Source organism: Oryctolagus cuniculus, chromosome 20, assembly GCF_051225735.1.
Source record: "Oryctolagus cuniculus isolate XC-2025 breed Fujian yellow rabbit chromosome 20, ASM5122573v1, whole genome shotgun sequence".
Taxonomy (NCBI): Eukaryota; Metazoa; Chordata; class Mammalia; order Lagomorpha; family Leporidae; genus Oryctolagus; species Oryctolagus cuniculus.
In genome coordinates this window covers 17280077-17296876 of record NC_142886.1, presented here as the reverse complement: position 1 = coordinate 17296876, position 16800 = coordinate 17280077, and the positions used below count along the sequence as shown (strand labels likewise).

Sequence of the window (16800 nt, the reverse complement as noted above, 5' to 3'; positions counted from 1 at the left end):
TGGCCTAGCAAATAAAAACACTACCTGCAATTCTGGCAACCCATGTGGGTGCCGATTTGAGTCCCAGCTGTTCCACTTCTGACCCAGCTCCCTGTTAACGGCTTGGGAAAACAGTGGAAGATGGCCCAAGTGTTTGGGCCCATGCTACTCTTGTGGGAGACTTGGATGAAACTGCTGGCTTCTGGCTTAGGCCTGGCCATTGTGGCCATTTAGGGAATGAACTAGCTGATAGAAGACCTCTCTCTCTGTGTGTCTCTCCCTCTCTCTCTGTAATTCTTTCAAATAAATAAACACATATTTTAAAAAATTTAAAAAGTTAGCCAGCGCCATGGCTCATTAGGCTAATCCTCTGCCTGCGGCGCCAGCACACCGGGTTCTAGTCCCGGTCGGGGTGCCGGTTTTTGTCCCGGTCACTCTACTTCCTGTCCAGCTCTCTGCTGTGGCCCGGGAGTGCAGTGGAGGATGGCCCAAGTCCTTGGGCCCTGCACCCGCATGGGAGACCAGGAGAAGCACCTGGCTCCTGGCTTTGGATCAGCGTGGTGTGCCGGCCGCAGCGGCCATTGTGGGGTGAACCAATGGAAAAGGAAGACCTTTCTCTCTGTCTCTCTCTCTCACTGTCCACTCTGCCTGTCAAAAAAAAAAATTAAAAAATTGTCATTTCCAAGATGAATTCCATAAGCTTTGATGGGAGAGGCAGAAGTGGAGGTATGATGGCACATGAACCTACAGCTTGGAAAGAAAATAAACTAAGTCATATTATTCCATTAGAAAAAACTAATGGATTCTAGGGGTCAGCGCCATGGCTCACTTGGTTAATCCTCCGCCTGCAGTGCCGGCTTCCCATATGGGTGCCAGGTTCTAGTCCCGGTTGCTTCTCTTCCAGTCCAGCTCTCTGCTGTGGCCTGGGAGGGCAGTGGAGGATGGCCCAAGTGCTTGGGCCCTGCACCCGCATGGGAGACCAGGAGGAAGCACCTAGTTCCTGGCTTTGGATCGGTGCAGTGCTGTCCGTGGTGGCCATTTGGGGAGTGAAGCAACAGAAGGAAGACCTTTCTCTCTGTCTCTCTCTCTCACTGTCTATAACTCTACCTGTCAAAAAAACAAAACAAAACAAAAAACTATTGGATTCCAAAGACTTTTGTCAAGACTTAAAATATTTTTTGCTTCCCAATTCTGATATACTTGCTAATGAGTTTTCTTTTCTGCTTAGTAATTATAGAATTTAATTAGACGGAAGTGATAAAAGCAAAATAAACCAAACCCTAACAGCAATTGTATTATGCAAGCATTTCATAATGCTTCATGCTAGACCCTGAAGCTGCTCTCTCTTCTTCCCTCTTTTTAAATGTCAAGGTATTATTTCTAGTATTATCTGTTTATTTGAGAATTTTACATTACATTATATGATATAAAATTGATATCAGTAGATAACTATTCATTGCAGCAAAACATTGTAAATTATTGTCCTCAATTTGCCAAATAATTATCCATTATTTACATTTTCCAGCCATCTTTTATCTCTTTAAGCCTCTGTATAATTGTAGTTATTCACTTATTTTCAAGAATAAGGAATCTCACCATTCAAGAAGGCTGAATGTATTGAGACCTATTATAAAGCATAAGTTTCAGATATCCTAGAAAATATTTTTTTTTAAAGATTTATTTTATTTATTTGAAAGAGTTACAGAGAGAGAAAGAGACAGAGAGAGTGGTCTTCCATTTGCTGGTTCACTCCCAAGATGGCTGTGGTGCTGGATGGCCCAGATCCTTGGGCCCCTGAACCTGCATGGGAGACTTGGAGGAGAGTCCTGGCTTCGGATAGGCACAGCTCCAGCGGTTGCGTCCATCTAGGGAGTGAACTTCTCTCTGCCTCTGCCTCTCTATGACTCTGCCTTTCACATAAAATAAATAAATATTTTTAAAAAAATTAGTTTTAACATGCTATTTTTGATTTTCTATATTTTCTAAAATTATTTCAAATCAGAATCTTGTAAAGGAGAAAAAAAATCTTAAGATTCACTTTACCCAAATGGCAAGGCTATCTCTTAATATATCTTTTCAGAACTGTATGTTATACATTATTCACCAAATAATTTGTTTATTCAAAATGGCTTTTTTTTTTTTTTTTGACAGGCAGAGTGGATAGTGAGAGAGAGAGACAGAGAAAAAGGTCTTCCTTTTTGCCATTGGTTCACCCTCCAGTGGCTGCCACGGCTGGCGCGCTGCAGCCGGCGCACCGCAGCCGGCGCACCACGCTGATCCGATGGCAGGAGCCAGGAACTTCTCCTGGTCTCCCATGGGGTGCAGGGCCCAAGCACTTGGGCCATCCTCCACTGCACTCCCTGGCCACAGCAGAGAGCTGGCCTGGAAGAGGGGCAACTGGGAAAGAATCCGGTGCCCCAACCGGGACTAGAACCCGGGGTGCTGGCGCCGCTAGGTGGAGGATTAGCCTATTGATCCGCGGCGCCGGCCCAAAATGGCTTTTTTTCTAAGCATTCTCAAAACAAGATCTGTAGAGATATGCCTTTCAAACTAAACTTTTTAAAGAAAGCTGAAATTGGGATCCTAAGATATTTTTGCTTTCATTAAAATCTAAGCAATTGTGACACTATAGAGCTTGGTGAGAATGCATGAAAAGGGAGATTAGTTTAATCAGTATAAAGGGGAAATGATACTTCAAAAACATGAAGAATAAAAACAGTGTATTACAACTGTCAATTCCAATTCTTTTTTTAGATTTATTTATTTACCAATTCTGTATGTCACTTTCATTTTCTTTTCTTCACTTCTATCTTTTAAATTCACTGCCTCCTGAAGTAGTTTCAAGTTTATTAGGTTATAGGTCTTCATATTATTTACATTATAATAACTTGATTTCTGCCTTCATTACATTATTATCTCTTACGGTTTTTGAAAGTTATTTCTATTTATTTCTTTTTTTCTTAATTACTGTATTACTGGTTTTAATTTTTCAACCCACATACCTTTAAGCAAGTGATCCTCCAACTGGTTTGGAGTTTTATCCCACATGTTTCTGAAGGATACTGGCTAATGCTTAGTGATCCAGAGCAAGTTAGCAACCTCTTTACACCTAGAGCATTAGCAATGATCATGAGTGCCACTGGGTATTACCGGAGGGCCTAAGGCAAAGGCAGAGGAGAAGAAAAAAGGGAGGAGAATAAAGGGAGTGGGGAGAAAGGGACCAAGTAAAGGAAGGCGGGTGGAGAGGAGCTGCAGTGTGTTAGAGTGCCATGACAACTGCCTCAAGGACATTCTCTATCAAGACACTGCGTGGGGTGAAATGACAGCACTGCGGAGACTAAAGGGGAATTCCCTTCAGAGAAATGAAAATCCCTTTAATTAACGAATATAGAAAAAAGACTTCCAGGATTCACAGAGTTTGTCTTCTTGAACTACAGACAAAGGTGAGGTGGTGTAAACTGAGAAATTCAGTGTGATTATAAGACCATGTCTCTTTATCCACTGATGACTCTAGCTGCCTCAGTTATGATGCTGATCTATCTACATACCTATCTATCTACCTACCTACCTACCTATTTATCTTTCTCACTACTTTAAGATTTAATCATGCTCACAAGTATCTGTTATGTGTTATATCTTTGTTAGAGAACTAGCAACACTGTTTAGAAAGAAAGTAATGTGAATTGGCTGCACAGCAGAAAATCTCTTGGATTTTTGCGCTGTGAGATATCATTTTAGATTCCTTGTGCATGTGTGTGAAATAAATTAAAATAACACTATTCCAAACAAAACAATAAAGACGGTACTAAATGGTAATTTCACATAAAACTTCTTTGATCCTAATTAAAAGTTAATATAAAAAGTAAAAAACCTCTTTTGATGGAGTCTATAGTAACAGAAAGACTTTTATGGCTCATGTACTTTTCTAAAGCTAAGAACAATACTGTCTTTTATTGAGCTGCTGCTACCTCATGTAAAATCACTGAACAACATTCTTTTTGAGAGTAATTCTGCCTCAAACATTTTCTTGTTTCCCCCTACTTTTTGTCTTTGTTATTTCATCTGCTATTGTTTTTTGTTCTACTTTGGAATTAAAAATTCTTAGTCATTTCATAATAATCCTGTATGGCTATAAATTATAAGACCAAAACAGAATTAATATTTTAGATGAGAAGTGAAAAACAAGAAGAGCCAATGGGGCAGTCAGATGAATAAAATAATTTTCTTTCTGAATAATAATCATTATAATAAACGCTATAGAAGGAAATAATTTGAAAAAAAAAAGGAATCATTGAGGAATTGTTATTTATGTTTGGTTTTGCTAATTTCAGAGATGTTTTAGTCTAGTAAGAGCAAGCTGAATGAGACACATCTGAGGAAGAATACACCAGTGGAAATTAAAACATAAGGTCAATCTCTTCATCCTTTTATGTACATAGAACATTTGAGTAACAGTTCAGATAAATGTGATCCTTTTTCAGAGATGATCTACGAAAATGTGCGTATAATAATAATAGTGATAATAATAATCATTAAACATTTAAATATTACTGAGTGCCTTTTTTGTGTGTGCAGGTACTTTACTAAGACTTTCTATAGTCTTATTTATCCTTAATACAAGCTGTTTGGTAGTATAAATATTATAATTATTGCCATTTTACAGGTGAGAAAGCTAAAGCTGAAAAAATTTAAGAGATTTGCTCAAAGTTACATAAATGGAACTGGTTGGTACTAGAACCCAGAGTACTCTTACTTTGCTCAAAGCCCATACATAAACTTAGCTATATGCTACATTACCTCCAACATAAAAAATTACTGCTAAAATGGTAAATTAATATGGAGAAGATCAATGAATGTGTTCAATTACAAGTAAAAGGTAATTCTCTTAATGGATAGGTATGCCTAGGTAAAGCCAAAGAAGAGACTCCACTGACCATTCAAAAAGAATTGGCCTTTTTAACAAGTCAAATTAGAATTTTTTTTAGATATTTCTTTGATATCAGCTTTGAGTTGGTGACCAACAACAATGTATTGCATTTTAGAAAATAGCAAAAGAGTAGATGTTAAGTAGTCTTACTATAAAATATGATAAGTATATGTGAGGTAATACATGTATTAGGTATCTCGACTGACCCATTCCACATATGCAAGTACATATTTGAAAACATGTTGTACATGGAATAAAACACCACAAAAATGGTTTCTAAGCAATTTAGTTGCATTTTCATTTTGTGTTCTTAGATTAGATTTTAGGCAGTCAAATGCTATTCAGTATTTGCTTTTAATATTCTCACAATCTCAGGAAACTGTGCTGGTACCATCTGGGTTCTAGGACTTTGACATATGGCATTTCTTTTTAGAGAGAGAATTAGAAGTTTCTGTCATGCTGCTTTTTCAAGAAGCCTTTTACTGATGTCTGCATTTAAAGCAGAATGGAATACCTTGCTTTATCCCTGTGCTGGAAATCTACTCTTTTTTTCCTGGGATCATATAGATATTTTCAGCTAGAAAACATTTGGGAAACTTCCAGATCAATACTGTTTCTGCTGTCTGGCACGAGTATGCATTGAAAGAACAGCATAGTGTTTTCACTTGATCACTCTATATTTATTTCTAAGCAAGAGTTTCTGTGTAACATATAGGGATAAAATAAAAGCACCATAGCATAGCTTACTTGTTCATCTCCTACACATGTCAGACAGCAGACAGTCTTGGTCTGGAAATTTTCCAGCTGAAAACCTCAATGTCACTCTCATTAAAAAGTTTTAATTAAGATTGTACAAGGAATTTACAGATATAGATTAACACTATTATCTGTGAATGAAGTTATTCTGACAGCCATTGGGGAAATGGAAGTACCAGTAATTTGGTTTCTGGGATAAGCCAAAAATTAGAAAACAATGCAGTGCGTCTAATGGTAATTAAAGAACACCAAAATATTTACCTCGGACAGCATAGCCATCTTTTACCGATGCTGGGAAGGGGGGTAGGTTGTCTTTTGCATACACATCTTGAGCAAGGACTCTCCCCATTCCATCTGAAAGAAATGAAGGAAATGTGAATATTGACAGCAGTAGGCAGTTATGCACAAGCTAGGAATGACATATTTGTTAAATGTCTGTCCCGGTTGATCCTCTTACAGTCCAGCTCTCTGCTGTGGCCCAGGAAGGCAGTGGAGGATGGCCCAAGTGCTTGGGCCCTGCACCCGCATGGGAGACCAGGAGGAAGCACCTGGCTCCTGGCTTTGGGTTAGCGCAGCGGCCATTTTGGGGGTGAACCAACGGAAGGAAGACCTTTCTTTCTGTCTCTCTCTCTCTCACTGTCTACTCTACCTGTCCAAAAAAAAAAAAAGATGGAAAGGATATACATGAAAGTAGAAAACATTTGTTATTTCAAAATGTTAAAATTATCTATGACTATTATTTCCTTTGCTACATTTTTCTGAAAATTTCCAAGTTTTGCATACTGAGCACATGTATTTTTAGTCATAATGTTTTTATTTTCTTAAAAAAAAGAAAGGTAAAGAAAAGGAAGGAGCTCTGAATCTTTCCCTTTGAATCGTAGCCTTTCATCCTAGCTTCATTAACCTAAGTGATGTAGTGACAGTAATAGGTGCCACTAACCTATTGCGTAGTGCATATTCAAACTAACCTGAGTATCATTTTTGGCTCAGAAATTTGAACTAGTGGTAGCAAGAATACGTTTCAAGAGCTGTTCCTCTGATAAGAACCTGTCTTTATAATAATTTAAAATAAGTAAAAGAAAAATAAATAGGAGATGTAAAATGAAAGAGAAAAGAAAAATCAAGATAAATAACAGGAGTTGATTTATTTGAGGTGTTTGTATAATCTAGGAAATTCCATTGTTTCCTGAGATGAATAAGTGAATTTATATTTTTGGACTTCGACTTTTAACCATCTAGGGCCTGTTTTCTATATCCCAGGATTTAGAAGTAAGCACCCAGAGATTTTAAATTTTGCACTCTGATCTACAGCAATAGTGATATCACTGATCCTTTGCAATTGAGAAGGGACACTTGCATTGAGAGAATTTACAGATTCTAATTCAGGTTCTTCCAGGAGGTTGAAACTATTCTGGAGCTACCCCAGAGCTTTGGACTGAATTTTGTTAAGACAGGGGAAGTGGTGGGACCAGAGGGCTTGGTTTGTATTCACATACACAACATTAATTTCCCAATAAACCTGAAGCTATAAGGTAGTCCATGGTACTGAGCCCTGTGGCATTTGACAAGGATCAAAATAAAACTCATGGCGTGCTTCCTTATCTCAAACCAATCTGGCCAGGGATATCGATCATGTAACAGAAACTCTATAGCAGCTAAGATCCCAGAGAATGATTTTGGGATTATGATGAACTCACTAATAGTGGTTAATCACCAAAGACAGCAGGAAAGCTCAGTTCTTCTGGCAGCTGGCTCTGTTAATCTAGGAAAGGTTTATTGACATTTTATCAATTACTAGGTAATATTACATCAATAATATAATTTAATCCCCCAAAGCAACATTTTGTTCATTTTTACAGATGAAGAATGAGAGGTTTAAACAGGATAGATAGGTAAAGGTAGGGCAGAAAATCTAGATCTTAGGAGATTTCAAGCCACAAGACAAGAGCAACAACTATAACCATTCATACTGCAAAGCCACACTGTCCGGGAGAGCAGGGTGACAGTGTCCTTCCCACAAGGAGCACCTGAGGCAAGTTTCAGCAAACCTGTCTGACTTTATTCACAGCCACCTACACTTTTAAAGGGCAGGGAGAAAGGGCGTAACTAACTCAGGGGAACACTAACTATAGGACAGAACTGACACTGGCGCCAATATGCCTCTCCAATCAGGTTGAAGGTAGCTTTCCAGGAGGGCCTGCGCCACACCTGAGAGCAGTTTACCTGATTGGCAGAAGGTGGAGGTGGGGAGAAATGTGCCTGGGCCTCCTGCCACCTGCCAGCAGTCAGGCTAACTGCTAGGATCGCCCACAGATTTTTAAGAGATTTCAAGCCACATTACAAGAGCAACAACTATACCCATTCATATTCCTTCATAATGATCTTTCTCTACTTCCCTTATATTAAAAAAAAACAAGGAAGTTCTTTAAAAAAATAAAAATAGAACCAGCATATGATCCAGTAGTCCCACTTCTGGGTATATGATCTAAAGAATTGAGAGCAAGGTCTTGAAGAGATATGTCTATTGTCTATGCTCATGTTCACAGCAGCATCATTAATAACTGTCAATTGTGGAAGCAGCTCAAGCACCTAGTGACAGATGAATGGAGGGCAAAATGTGGTATATACATGTAGGAATATTATCTACAGTTAAAAAGGAAGGAAATTCTCGTATCTGCTACAACATGGACAAACTTTGGAGAAATTATGCTAAGTGAAATAAGCTAGTCACAAAAGGACAAATACTGTATAAATCCTCTTACATGAAACATCTAGAATAGGTGAAATGATAGAGCCAGTGAATAGAATGGTGGTTGCCGGGGCTGGGAGGAGGAGGGATATGGGAATTAAGAGTTTAATTGGTACAGAGTTTTCAGCTTGGGAAGATGAGAACATTCTGGAGATGGATGGAACAATGTAAATATACTTAATACCAATGAGCTGTATTCTTAAAAATGGTTAAACCAATAAATTTTATGTTAGCACCACCGACACTAACAAGCAAGCCTCAGAAGAACTGTTGGCCATAAGCCATGGCAGCACACAGTCATCTGTCCACATTAGTTCCTTTTCCATAACCCAAAAGAAATAGTATGGGGTCAGTATGGCTCTCCTTAGTTCCACACTCCAAGTAGACAGAGGCTGACCACTTAGTATGCCAAATCTGAAAGACTACTGACACAGACAGCTGTAAATCTCAGAGTGGCTTAAAATGTAAATGAATGCATTACCATAATTCTCTGAGGCTAGGAATAATGATTATCTTTTGTTTTTGCAAGATTTGGACATATGGAAGTAAAAGGAAGTTGATTAAGAACTCAATGATAGTCAATTTAGAGAAAAGTTGACAATTTCTCCTTTTAATGCCTGAGTTACATCTTATTGTGTAATTCCATTCTGGAATATTCTCCATAGAATCTACTCACTCATAATTTTATAAAATTTGATTATGGAAAATAAAGTAAAAACTTTGTTCTAGCAGTTGCAATAGTAAGTATCTCCTATCCTAACATATACATAAATAGCCCTCAAATTTTTGAGAAATCTCAATAACTTTGGAGTGAAAAAAATGTATGTATGGCTGGGAATAACGGAGTGATTTATATGATATAAACAATCCAAACTTCATTAGTCCACAAAATAAAAAATCATATCCTACCATAATTAAACTGCTAGTTTAAGACATGTCTAGCACAACACATGAAATATTTATATTGAAATTGATCTTTATTTCTGACAAATGTCCAGTTTCTGACACAAAGTATGATTTGCTACATCCTAAACATACTGGGCTTTTATTTGTCTCTGTGCATTTGCAGGTAATGCACAGAGTAGGAAGCGCATTCCTTTGAAAGGGAGGGCATTTTTCTTTTTCCTTTTTTTTTTTAAGATTTATTTATTTACTTGAAAGGCAGAGTTACAGAGACAGAGTGGGCGGGGGGAGGAGAGGAGAGGAGAGAGAAATCTTCAATTAATTACTTTATTCCCCAAATGGCTGTAATGGCTGGAGCTGGGCCAGGCAGAAGCCAGAGCCAGCTTCCTCTGGGTCTCCCATGAAAGTAGGAGCCCAAGCACTTGGGCCATCTTCCACTGCTTTCTCAGGCACATTAGCAGGGAGCTGGATCATAAGTGGAGTAGCTGGGACTTGAACAGGTGCCCATATGGGATGCTGGCATGCAGGCTGCGGCTTTACTTACTATGCCGCTGCACTGGTCCCAACATTTTCCTTTTCCTTTTTCTTCTGGAAAATCTCATGTAACTTTGCAGATACAGTTCAGATGTCATCTCTTCAGTCTTCTGTTTCTTACCAAAGTAAATTAGTTCACTGACTAATTTATTCAGCAGTTCATCATCTATTGGGAATGTACTATATGCTAGACACTGGGGACAAAAATACCACTAGTACCTAGGTGACATGCTCAAGGAATTCACATGTATAGCACATGTTAGGAAGGGGAAGATGGATAAACAAAGAAGTGATGACAAGACAGTATTGTATGGGCAATGACAGAAATATTCACAGGGTGAAATGGGAGACATACAGAAACTACCTAACGAAGAATTTATGGAGCACTAAGAATGTTTCCTGATGAGATGATGCCTGAGCTGAGTTTCAAAGGATAATTGAGAACCAGGAAGGAAAGGAGAGAGCATTTTAGATAAATGAAACTCATTTCTGCAAAAGTAGAAATTCAATGAGGGGCTTTTATTTTTTCAAATAAAGATTTATTTATTAATTTGAAAGGTAGAATGACAGAGAAAGAGAGGGAGAGATGGATATCCTATCACGGAGCTCATTACCCAACATATAGGGTTAGGCCAGGCTGAAGCCAGGAGTTAGGAACTCCATCTGCATCTCCAACACAGGTGGCAAGGAACCAAGCCCTTGGGCCGTCATCAGCTGCCCTCCAGGCACATTAGTGGGAAATTGGATCACAAGTGGAGTAGTTGGCACTTCATTGGGCACTCCCATATGGGATGCAGGATTTCCAAACAGCAGCTTAATCTGCTGCACCACAACACTGACCCCAGTAAGGGACTTTAAGCAGACTAATGACTTCAAGTTAACTTGTCAACAGAGTTTAAGTCTGTTTTTTAAGAACATTCCTAGTGACAAGATATGAATAAAGAATGGTTTGGAGGGACTACATTTACTATTTTTTTTAAAAAAAATTAAAAACATTTTAGCTGACGCAGAAAATTGTACAAATTCATGGGGGTATACCATTGATGTTCTGATATGTGTGCACACTGTTAACGTATAATCAGGGTAAAAATAGCTCATTAAACAATTTTATTTATGTCGAAAACATTCAAATCCTTTTATCTGGTATTTAAAAATAATTTGGTATGCTTCATGAATTTGTGTGCCATCTTTTTTTCAGGGATCAAATTCATTGTCTCAGTATTGTTCCAATTTCAGTAATATGTGCTGCCAAAGCAAGCACTACATTTAGTCTTAATATTTTCATAACGTTTGTATCTCATATATTTTCACACTGTATTGTGGTTGTAAAAGTTTATTGACTTATTCAAACTGTGAATTCCTTGTCACGGCATGTATTATTTATCTTTGTATACACGGTATGAAGCACAGTATTTGGCACATTACAAAAAAGGTGCTGAATAAATGTTTGTTGAATGACTGAGTCAATGTAATTCATGATTGCAAGTAAAGAGAAAATATTTGGTATGCAGAGAAAATGGACTTTTCTATAAAACCAACAAATTGCAACCAAAGAGGACATAAAATGAAGAAGGATATTTTGCCGTTAATCACTAACACTTGTGTTCTACCTCTGGGCAAAGTATGTGGGCAAAGAAGGTGAGTGTTTGTTTTGCCCAATTAAAAACTGGGCAACGGTATTTGGTTAAGTGCTGGTTGGAATGCCCACATCCCAAATCAAAGTACCTGGTTTCAATCCCTGGCTCTGGCTTCTGATTCCAATTTCTTGCTAATGTAGACCCTAGGAGGCAGTGGTGATGGCTCAAGAAATTGGGTTCCTTCTGCCCATGTGGGAGACCTATATTGAATTCCTGGCTCCTGGTTTCAGCTCCCTGGCCACTGCAGGCCATGTGAGAAGTGAACTCACAAATGGGAGCTCTCTCTGTCTCTTTGCCTCTCAAATAAATAATTTTTTTTATTTGACAGGTAGAGTTATAGACAGTGAGAGAGAGAGACAGAGAGAAAGGTCTTCCTTCTGTTGGTTCACTCCCCAAATGGCTACCATGGCCACTGCTGTGCCAATCCGAAGCCAGGAGCCAGGTGTTTCCTCCTGGTCTCCCATGCCAGTGCAGGGGCCCAAGCACTTGGGCCATCCTCCACTACCCTCCCGGGCCACAGCAGAGAGCTGGACTGGAAGAGGAGGAACTTGGACTAGAACCGGGTGTCCATATGGGATGACAGCGCCGCAGGCGGAGGATTAACCTACTGCGTCATGGCGCCAGCCATAACATTTTTTAAATGGGCAAAGAATTTGAACAAATGTTCTCCAAACATGATATACAAATAGCAAGGATATGAGAAAATGTTCAACATCAAAAATCATCAGAGCATTGGAAATCAAATCCACAATGCAATATCACCTTATAGCCATTAAGCTGACTACTACAGATCTTGAAGAAATATTTGTAAACCTATGTTCACAGAAGCAATATTCACAAAAACTGAGAGGTAAAAGCAACTCAAATATCCACCCATGAATTAAACGGATAAAAAATGTGTCATATGCAAACACTGGAATATTATTTGGCCTTAAAAAGGATGGAAATCATGTTACACGCTACAACAGGATGAAACTTGAAGACACGTTAAGTAAAATAAGTACAAAGACAAATTCTTCATGATTCCACTTACATAAGGTATCTTAAGTAGTCAAATTAATAGGAACAGAAAAATGGTGGTTACCATGTGCTGGGACTAGAGGTAAAAGGGGACCTGTTTAATGAGTACGGAGTTTTGGATTTGCAAGATGAAATGCTTCTGGAGATCTGTTTCACGGCAATGTGAATATACTTGCCATTACTGAATGGCATACTTAAAAATGGTTAAGATGGTAAGTTTTATGGTACATGTTTTTTTTTAAACCACAATTTTAAAAAAAAGGGATGAAATACTGATATATGCTACAACATGAATGAAATATTATGCTAAGCAGAGGATGCAATTCATAAAAGACCACATATTATAAGATCCCAATTATATGAATAATTCAGAATAAGCAAAGCACACCAGTGGTTATTTAGGACTGGATAGGGGGTGGTGAGAGGACAAGAGGATGATAGAGGAAAGATGGAAGTTTATGGTAAGCTGAGGAAAATATTGTAGAATTGATTGTGGTGATTTTGCACATATCTGTGAACATACTAAAACCCCTTGAACTGTGTACTATAAGTGAATGAATAACTTTTTTAAATAAAAGATTTATTTATTTATTTGAAAGAGTTACACAGAGAGAAAGAGAGGCAGAGAGAGGGGTCTTCCATCTGCTAGTTCACTCCCTGATTGGCTGCAAAGGCCAGAGCTGCACCGATCTGAAGGCAGGAGCCAGGAGCTTCTTCTGGGTCTCCCACATGGGTGCAGGGGCCCAAGCATTTGAACCATCTTCTAGTGCTTCCCCAGGTTATAGCAGAGAGCTGGATTTGAAGTAGAGTAGCCGAGACTTGAACCAGCGCCCATATGGGATGCTGGCACTGCAGGCAGCGGTGGTTTACCCACTATGCCACAGTGCCAGCCCCAATTAATGACTTTTGACAAAATTTTTAATTAAATACAAAAGATTAAAAAATCATCTCAACATACATTTGTATTTAGAAAAGTCATAATTGTAACACACATACCATCTGGTCTTTAAAGACCTTCCTCAAACATCATGGAAAAAGAAAAAAAATTCATCTAGAAAGAAAGATGCTTTATACTTAGTTAAGATTATTAATATAAATTTAACAATATATGTAACTGTTGAGTTTCTTATTTTCAACTAATGCTAAATATAGGACCTGTTACTAGATCCCTACTGGATTGTCCTTGCCTTTCATTTTATCTGTGTACTTGAGAGGGAGGGAGGGAGGGGGAGGGAGAGAGAGGGAGAGAGAGAGGGAGAGAGAGAGAAAGTACTTATTTGCCAGTTTATTCCCCAACTGCCTACGATGGCTGGGGCAGGCTAAAGCCAGGAACACAGTCTAGGTCTTCCGCATGCGTGGCAGGGACCCAAGCACTCAAGCCATCACGGCTGCATCTAAGGGTCTAGGCTGGCAAGAAGCTGGAATCAGGAGCCAGGAATTAAACCAAGGAACTATCATGGGAGATACAAGCGTCTTAGCTGTTAGGATGAATACCTGTCCTAGTTCTGCATTGGTATCAAGTTCACTTACCAGTAGAGTTTGTCTCTTAAAAGTGAGAAGCATGCATTATATCAAGTTTTGATCTAAAAGACTAAGGGAAGAGAAAAATTTTACAGAGAAATATGCGATGAAGTGGAAAATCATAAGGGATCCCAGTTGGCACAGATACAAAAGAACTGAAGGAATGAATGTTGGCTATAACTCTGTTACATAAGCAAACATACCCAAATCTCTCAACAGAGTTTGGGACTAAAGAGCTGGATACCTTTTCCATGTAGTCAATATTATATTGTACTCACTGGCTGATCAGATGGATCCCTATGGGAATATAAAAAAGGATACAATAGTACTACAAATTATTTCATCACATGGGAGTGTCTCATGCATGCATACTGATACCTGCATAGATGTTAAATCATTCCTTCCCTTTGCCTAAAGTATTAGTGTTGAAGAAATTTGGCACATATGCTTTCATAATATTTATTCATTTTATTATTATTATTATTATTATGAGAGAGAGAGAGAGATCGAGAGAGATCTCTTCCATCCACTGATTCACTCAAATGCTAGGCCAAAGCCATGAGCCTGGAACTACATCCAAGTCTCCCATACATATGGCAACAGGAACCTAAGTTCTTGGTTTATCAACTACTGCTTCCCAGGTGCATTATCAGGAAGCTGGCTCCAAATCAGAGGTGTGACTTGATCCCAGGCCTGATAAGGGATTCCCAAGTGGTGGCTTAACCTGCTGTACCACAACACACCTCCCAATCATTCATTTATATTACATTATTCATAGTAATTCTGTTCCCTGATTGAACCTTAAATAATAGAGAAATTAGCACTGCGAGTGGGACCAGGGGACTCTAATATTAAGTTCTATAAATTTATCTGTTTTTTTTGCTCATGGTTTTCTTATCCAAATGTATTTAAAGCTCTTAATGACTTTGTTGTAAGCCAGCAGCCTCCATCAGGTCTCCCACGCGGATGACAGGAACCCAAGTACTTGAACCAACACCCATTGCCTCCCAGGATATGTATTAGCAGGAGGCTGGAATTGGGAGCAGAGCTGGGACTCAAATCCAGACTTTCCAATATGGGATGTGGGTGTCCCAAGTGGCATGTTAACTACTGTGCCAAATGCCTGCCCTCATATGATTTTTAGAAAGGCAGCCTTAGGTTCCAATCTTAAATAGGAGCCAGGCAGCAGTAACTTCTCACCTGGATACAATGACTGGTTTAGGTTTAACACTTGGTAGAGAAACAACAGTAAACAGCTGAAGCAGTGGAAACCAAATGACGTAATGTAAGATTTATTTTCAGGAAAACATGAACAAAATTCCTTTTCCCCAGCTGCCTCATTCTAATGAGAACTCCATTTAAAATAAGCAAAAGGTGGTTTTCCCAATATGTAATTTGTATAACTAATATGCTTGCTTAGGAACATTTGGAGGTGGGAGTTGGTAGCTTTTTACAGGCTGCAGTGAGCATTTTATGGTGTTGAGAGTTAGGCTGTGTGCCAAGAAGTTACAGTCCTGCTTTCAGAATTGAGGAGCTAATATCTATTCGGTTCTACTTTCCTCCACACACTGTAACCTGTAAGTTCTAAATAATGGCTTCAATTTGATGAAGATGAAGATCATACGATATACTTGCTTCTTTCTTCATTCTGTAGTGTTAGAAATCTTAGTGGCAGGGCTACGTATCACTAGGGACACTGGGTCATATAGACAATTAAGTGACTTCAAGAGGTTTATGTCAGAATATATAAAGAGTTCAAGAAAACCACAACAAAACAAACAACCCAGTTAAGAGTTGGGCAAAGGACTTAAACAGGCATTTTTCAAAAGAGGAAATCCAAATGGCTAACAAACACATGAAAAAATGCTCAGGATCACTATCCATCAGGGAAATGCAAATCAAAACCACAATGAGGTTTCACTTCACCCCTGTTAGAATGGCTTTCATACAGAAATCAACAAACAACAAATGTTGGTAAGGACTTGGGGGAAAAAGGTACCATAATCTAATGTTGGAGGGAATGTAAACTGGTACAGCCACTGTGGAAGACAGTATGGAGATAGCTCAGAAATCTGAATACAGACCTACCATATGACCCAGCCATCCCACTCCGGGGAATTTACCCAAGGAAAAGAAAATCAGCATATGAAAGAGTTATCTGTACCCCCATGTTTATTGCAGCTCAATTCACGATAGCTAAATATGGATTCAACCCAAATGTCTTTTTTTTTTTTTTTTTTTTTGACAGGCAGAGTGGACAGTGAGAGAGAGAGAGAGACAGAGACAAAGGTCTTCCTTTGCAGTTGGTTCACCCTCCAGTGGCAGCCGCGGCTGGCGCACTGTGCTGATCCGATGGCAGGAGCCAGGTGCTTCTCCTGGTCTCCCATGGGGTGCAGGGCCCAAGCACTTGCATCCTCCACTGCACTCCCTGGCCACAGCAGACAGCTGGCCTGGAAGAGGGGCAACCGGGACAGAATCCGGCGCCCCGACCGGGACTAGAACCCGGTGTGCCGGTGCCGCAAGGTGGAGGATTAGCCTAGTGAGCCATGGCGCTGGCCAACCCAAATGTCTTATCAACTGAAGACTGGATAAAAAAAATTATGCAATATGTATACCATGAAATACTACAAAGTGGTACAAAAAAAATTAAATCCTGTCGTTTGCAACAAAATGGATGAAACTGGAAAACATCATACTTAGTGAAATAAGCCAGTCCCAAAAGGACAAATACCATATGTTCTCCCTGATCTGTAGTAACTAATAGAGCACCTAAA

At 39.1% G+C, this 16800-nt stretch overlaps 1 protein-coding gene and 1 non-coding gene across 27 annotated transcripts in view; both read right to left on the bottom strand.

Annotated features, from left to right (window-relative positions):
* Window positions 1-16800, bottom strand: part of GPHN (gephyrin) — a 568860-nt gene that overhangs the window by 99198 nt on the left and 452862 nt on the right. For all 26 annotated transcript variants that reach the window (XM_051826366.3, XM_070065114.2, XM_070065116.2 and 23 more), the window contains one exon: window positions 5924-6016. In XM_051826366.3, coding sequence (XP_051682326.1) covers window positions 5924-6016 — 93 coding nt within the window. The remainder of the gene's footprint in view (window positions 1-5923; window positions 6017-16800) is intronic.
* LOC127484683 (U6 spliceosomal RNA) lies at window positions 11001-11109 on the bottom strand. The gene has a single exon (XR_007911848.1). It is a non-coding gene; the product is annotated as a U6 spliceosomal RNA (small nuclear RNA).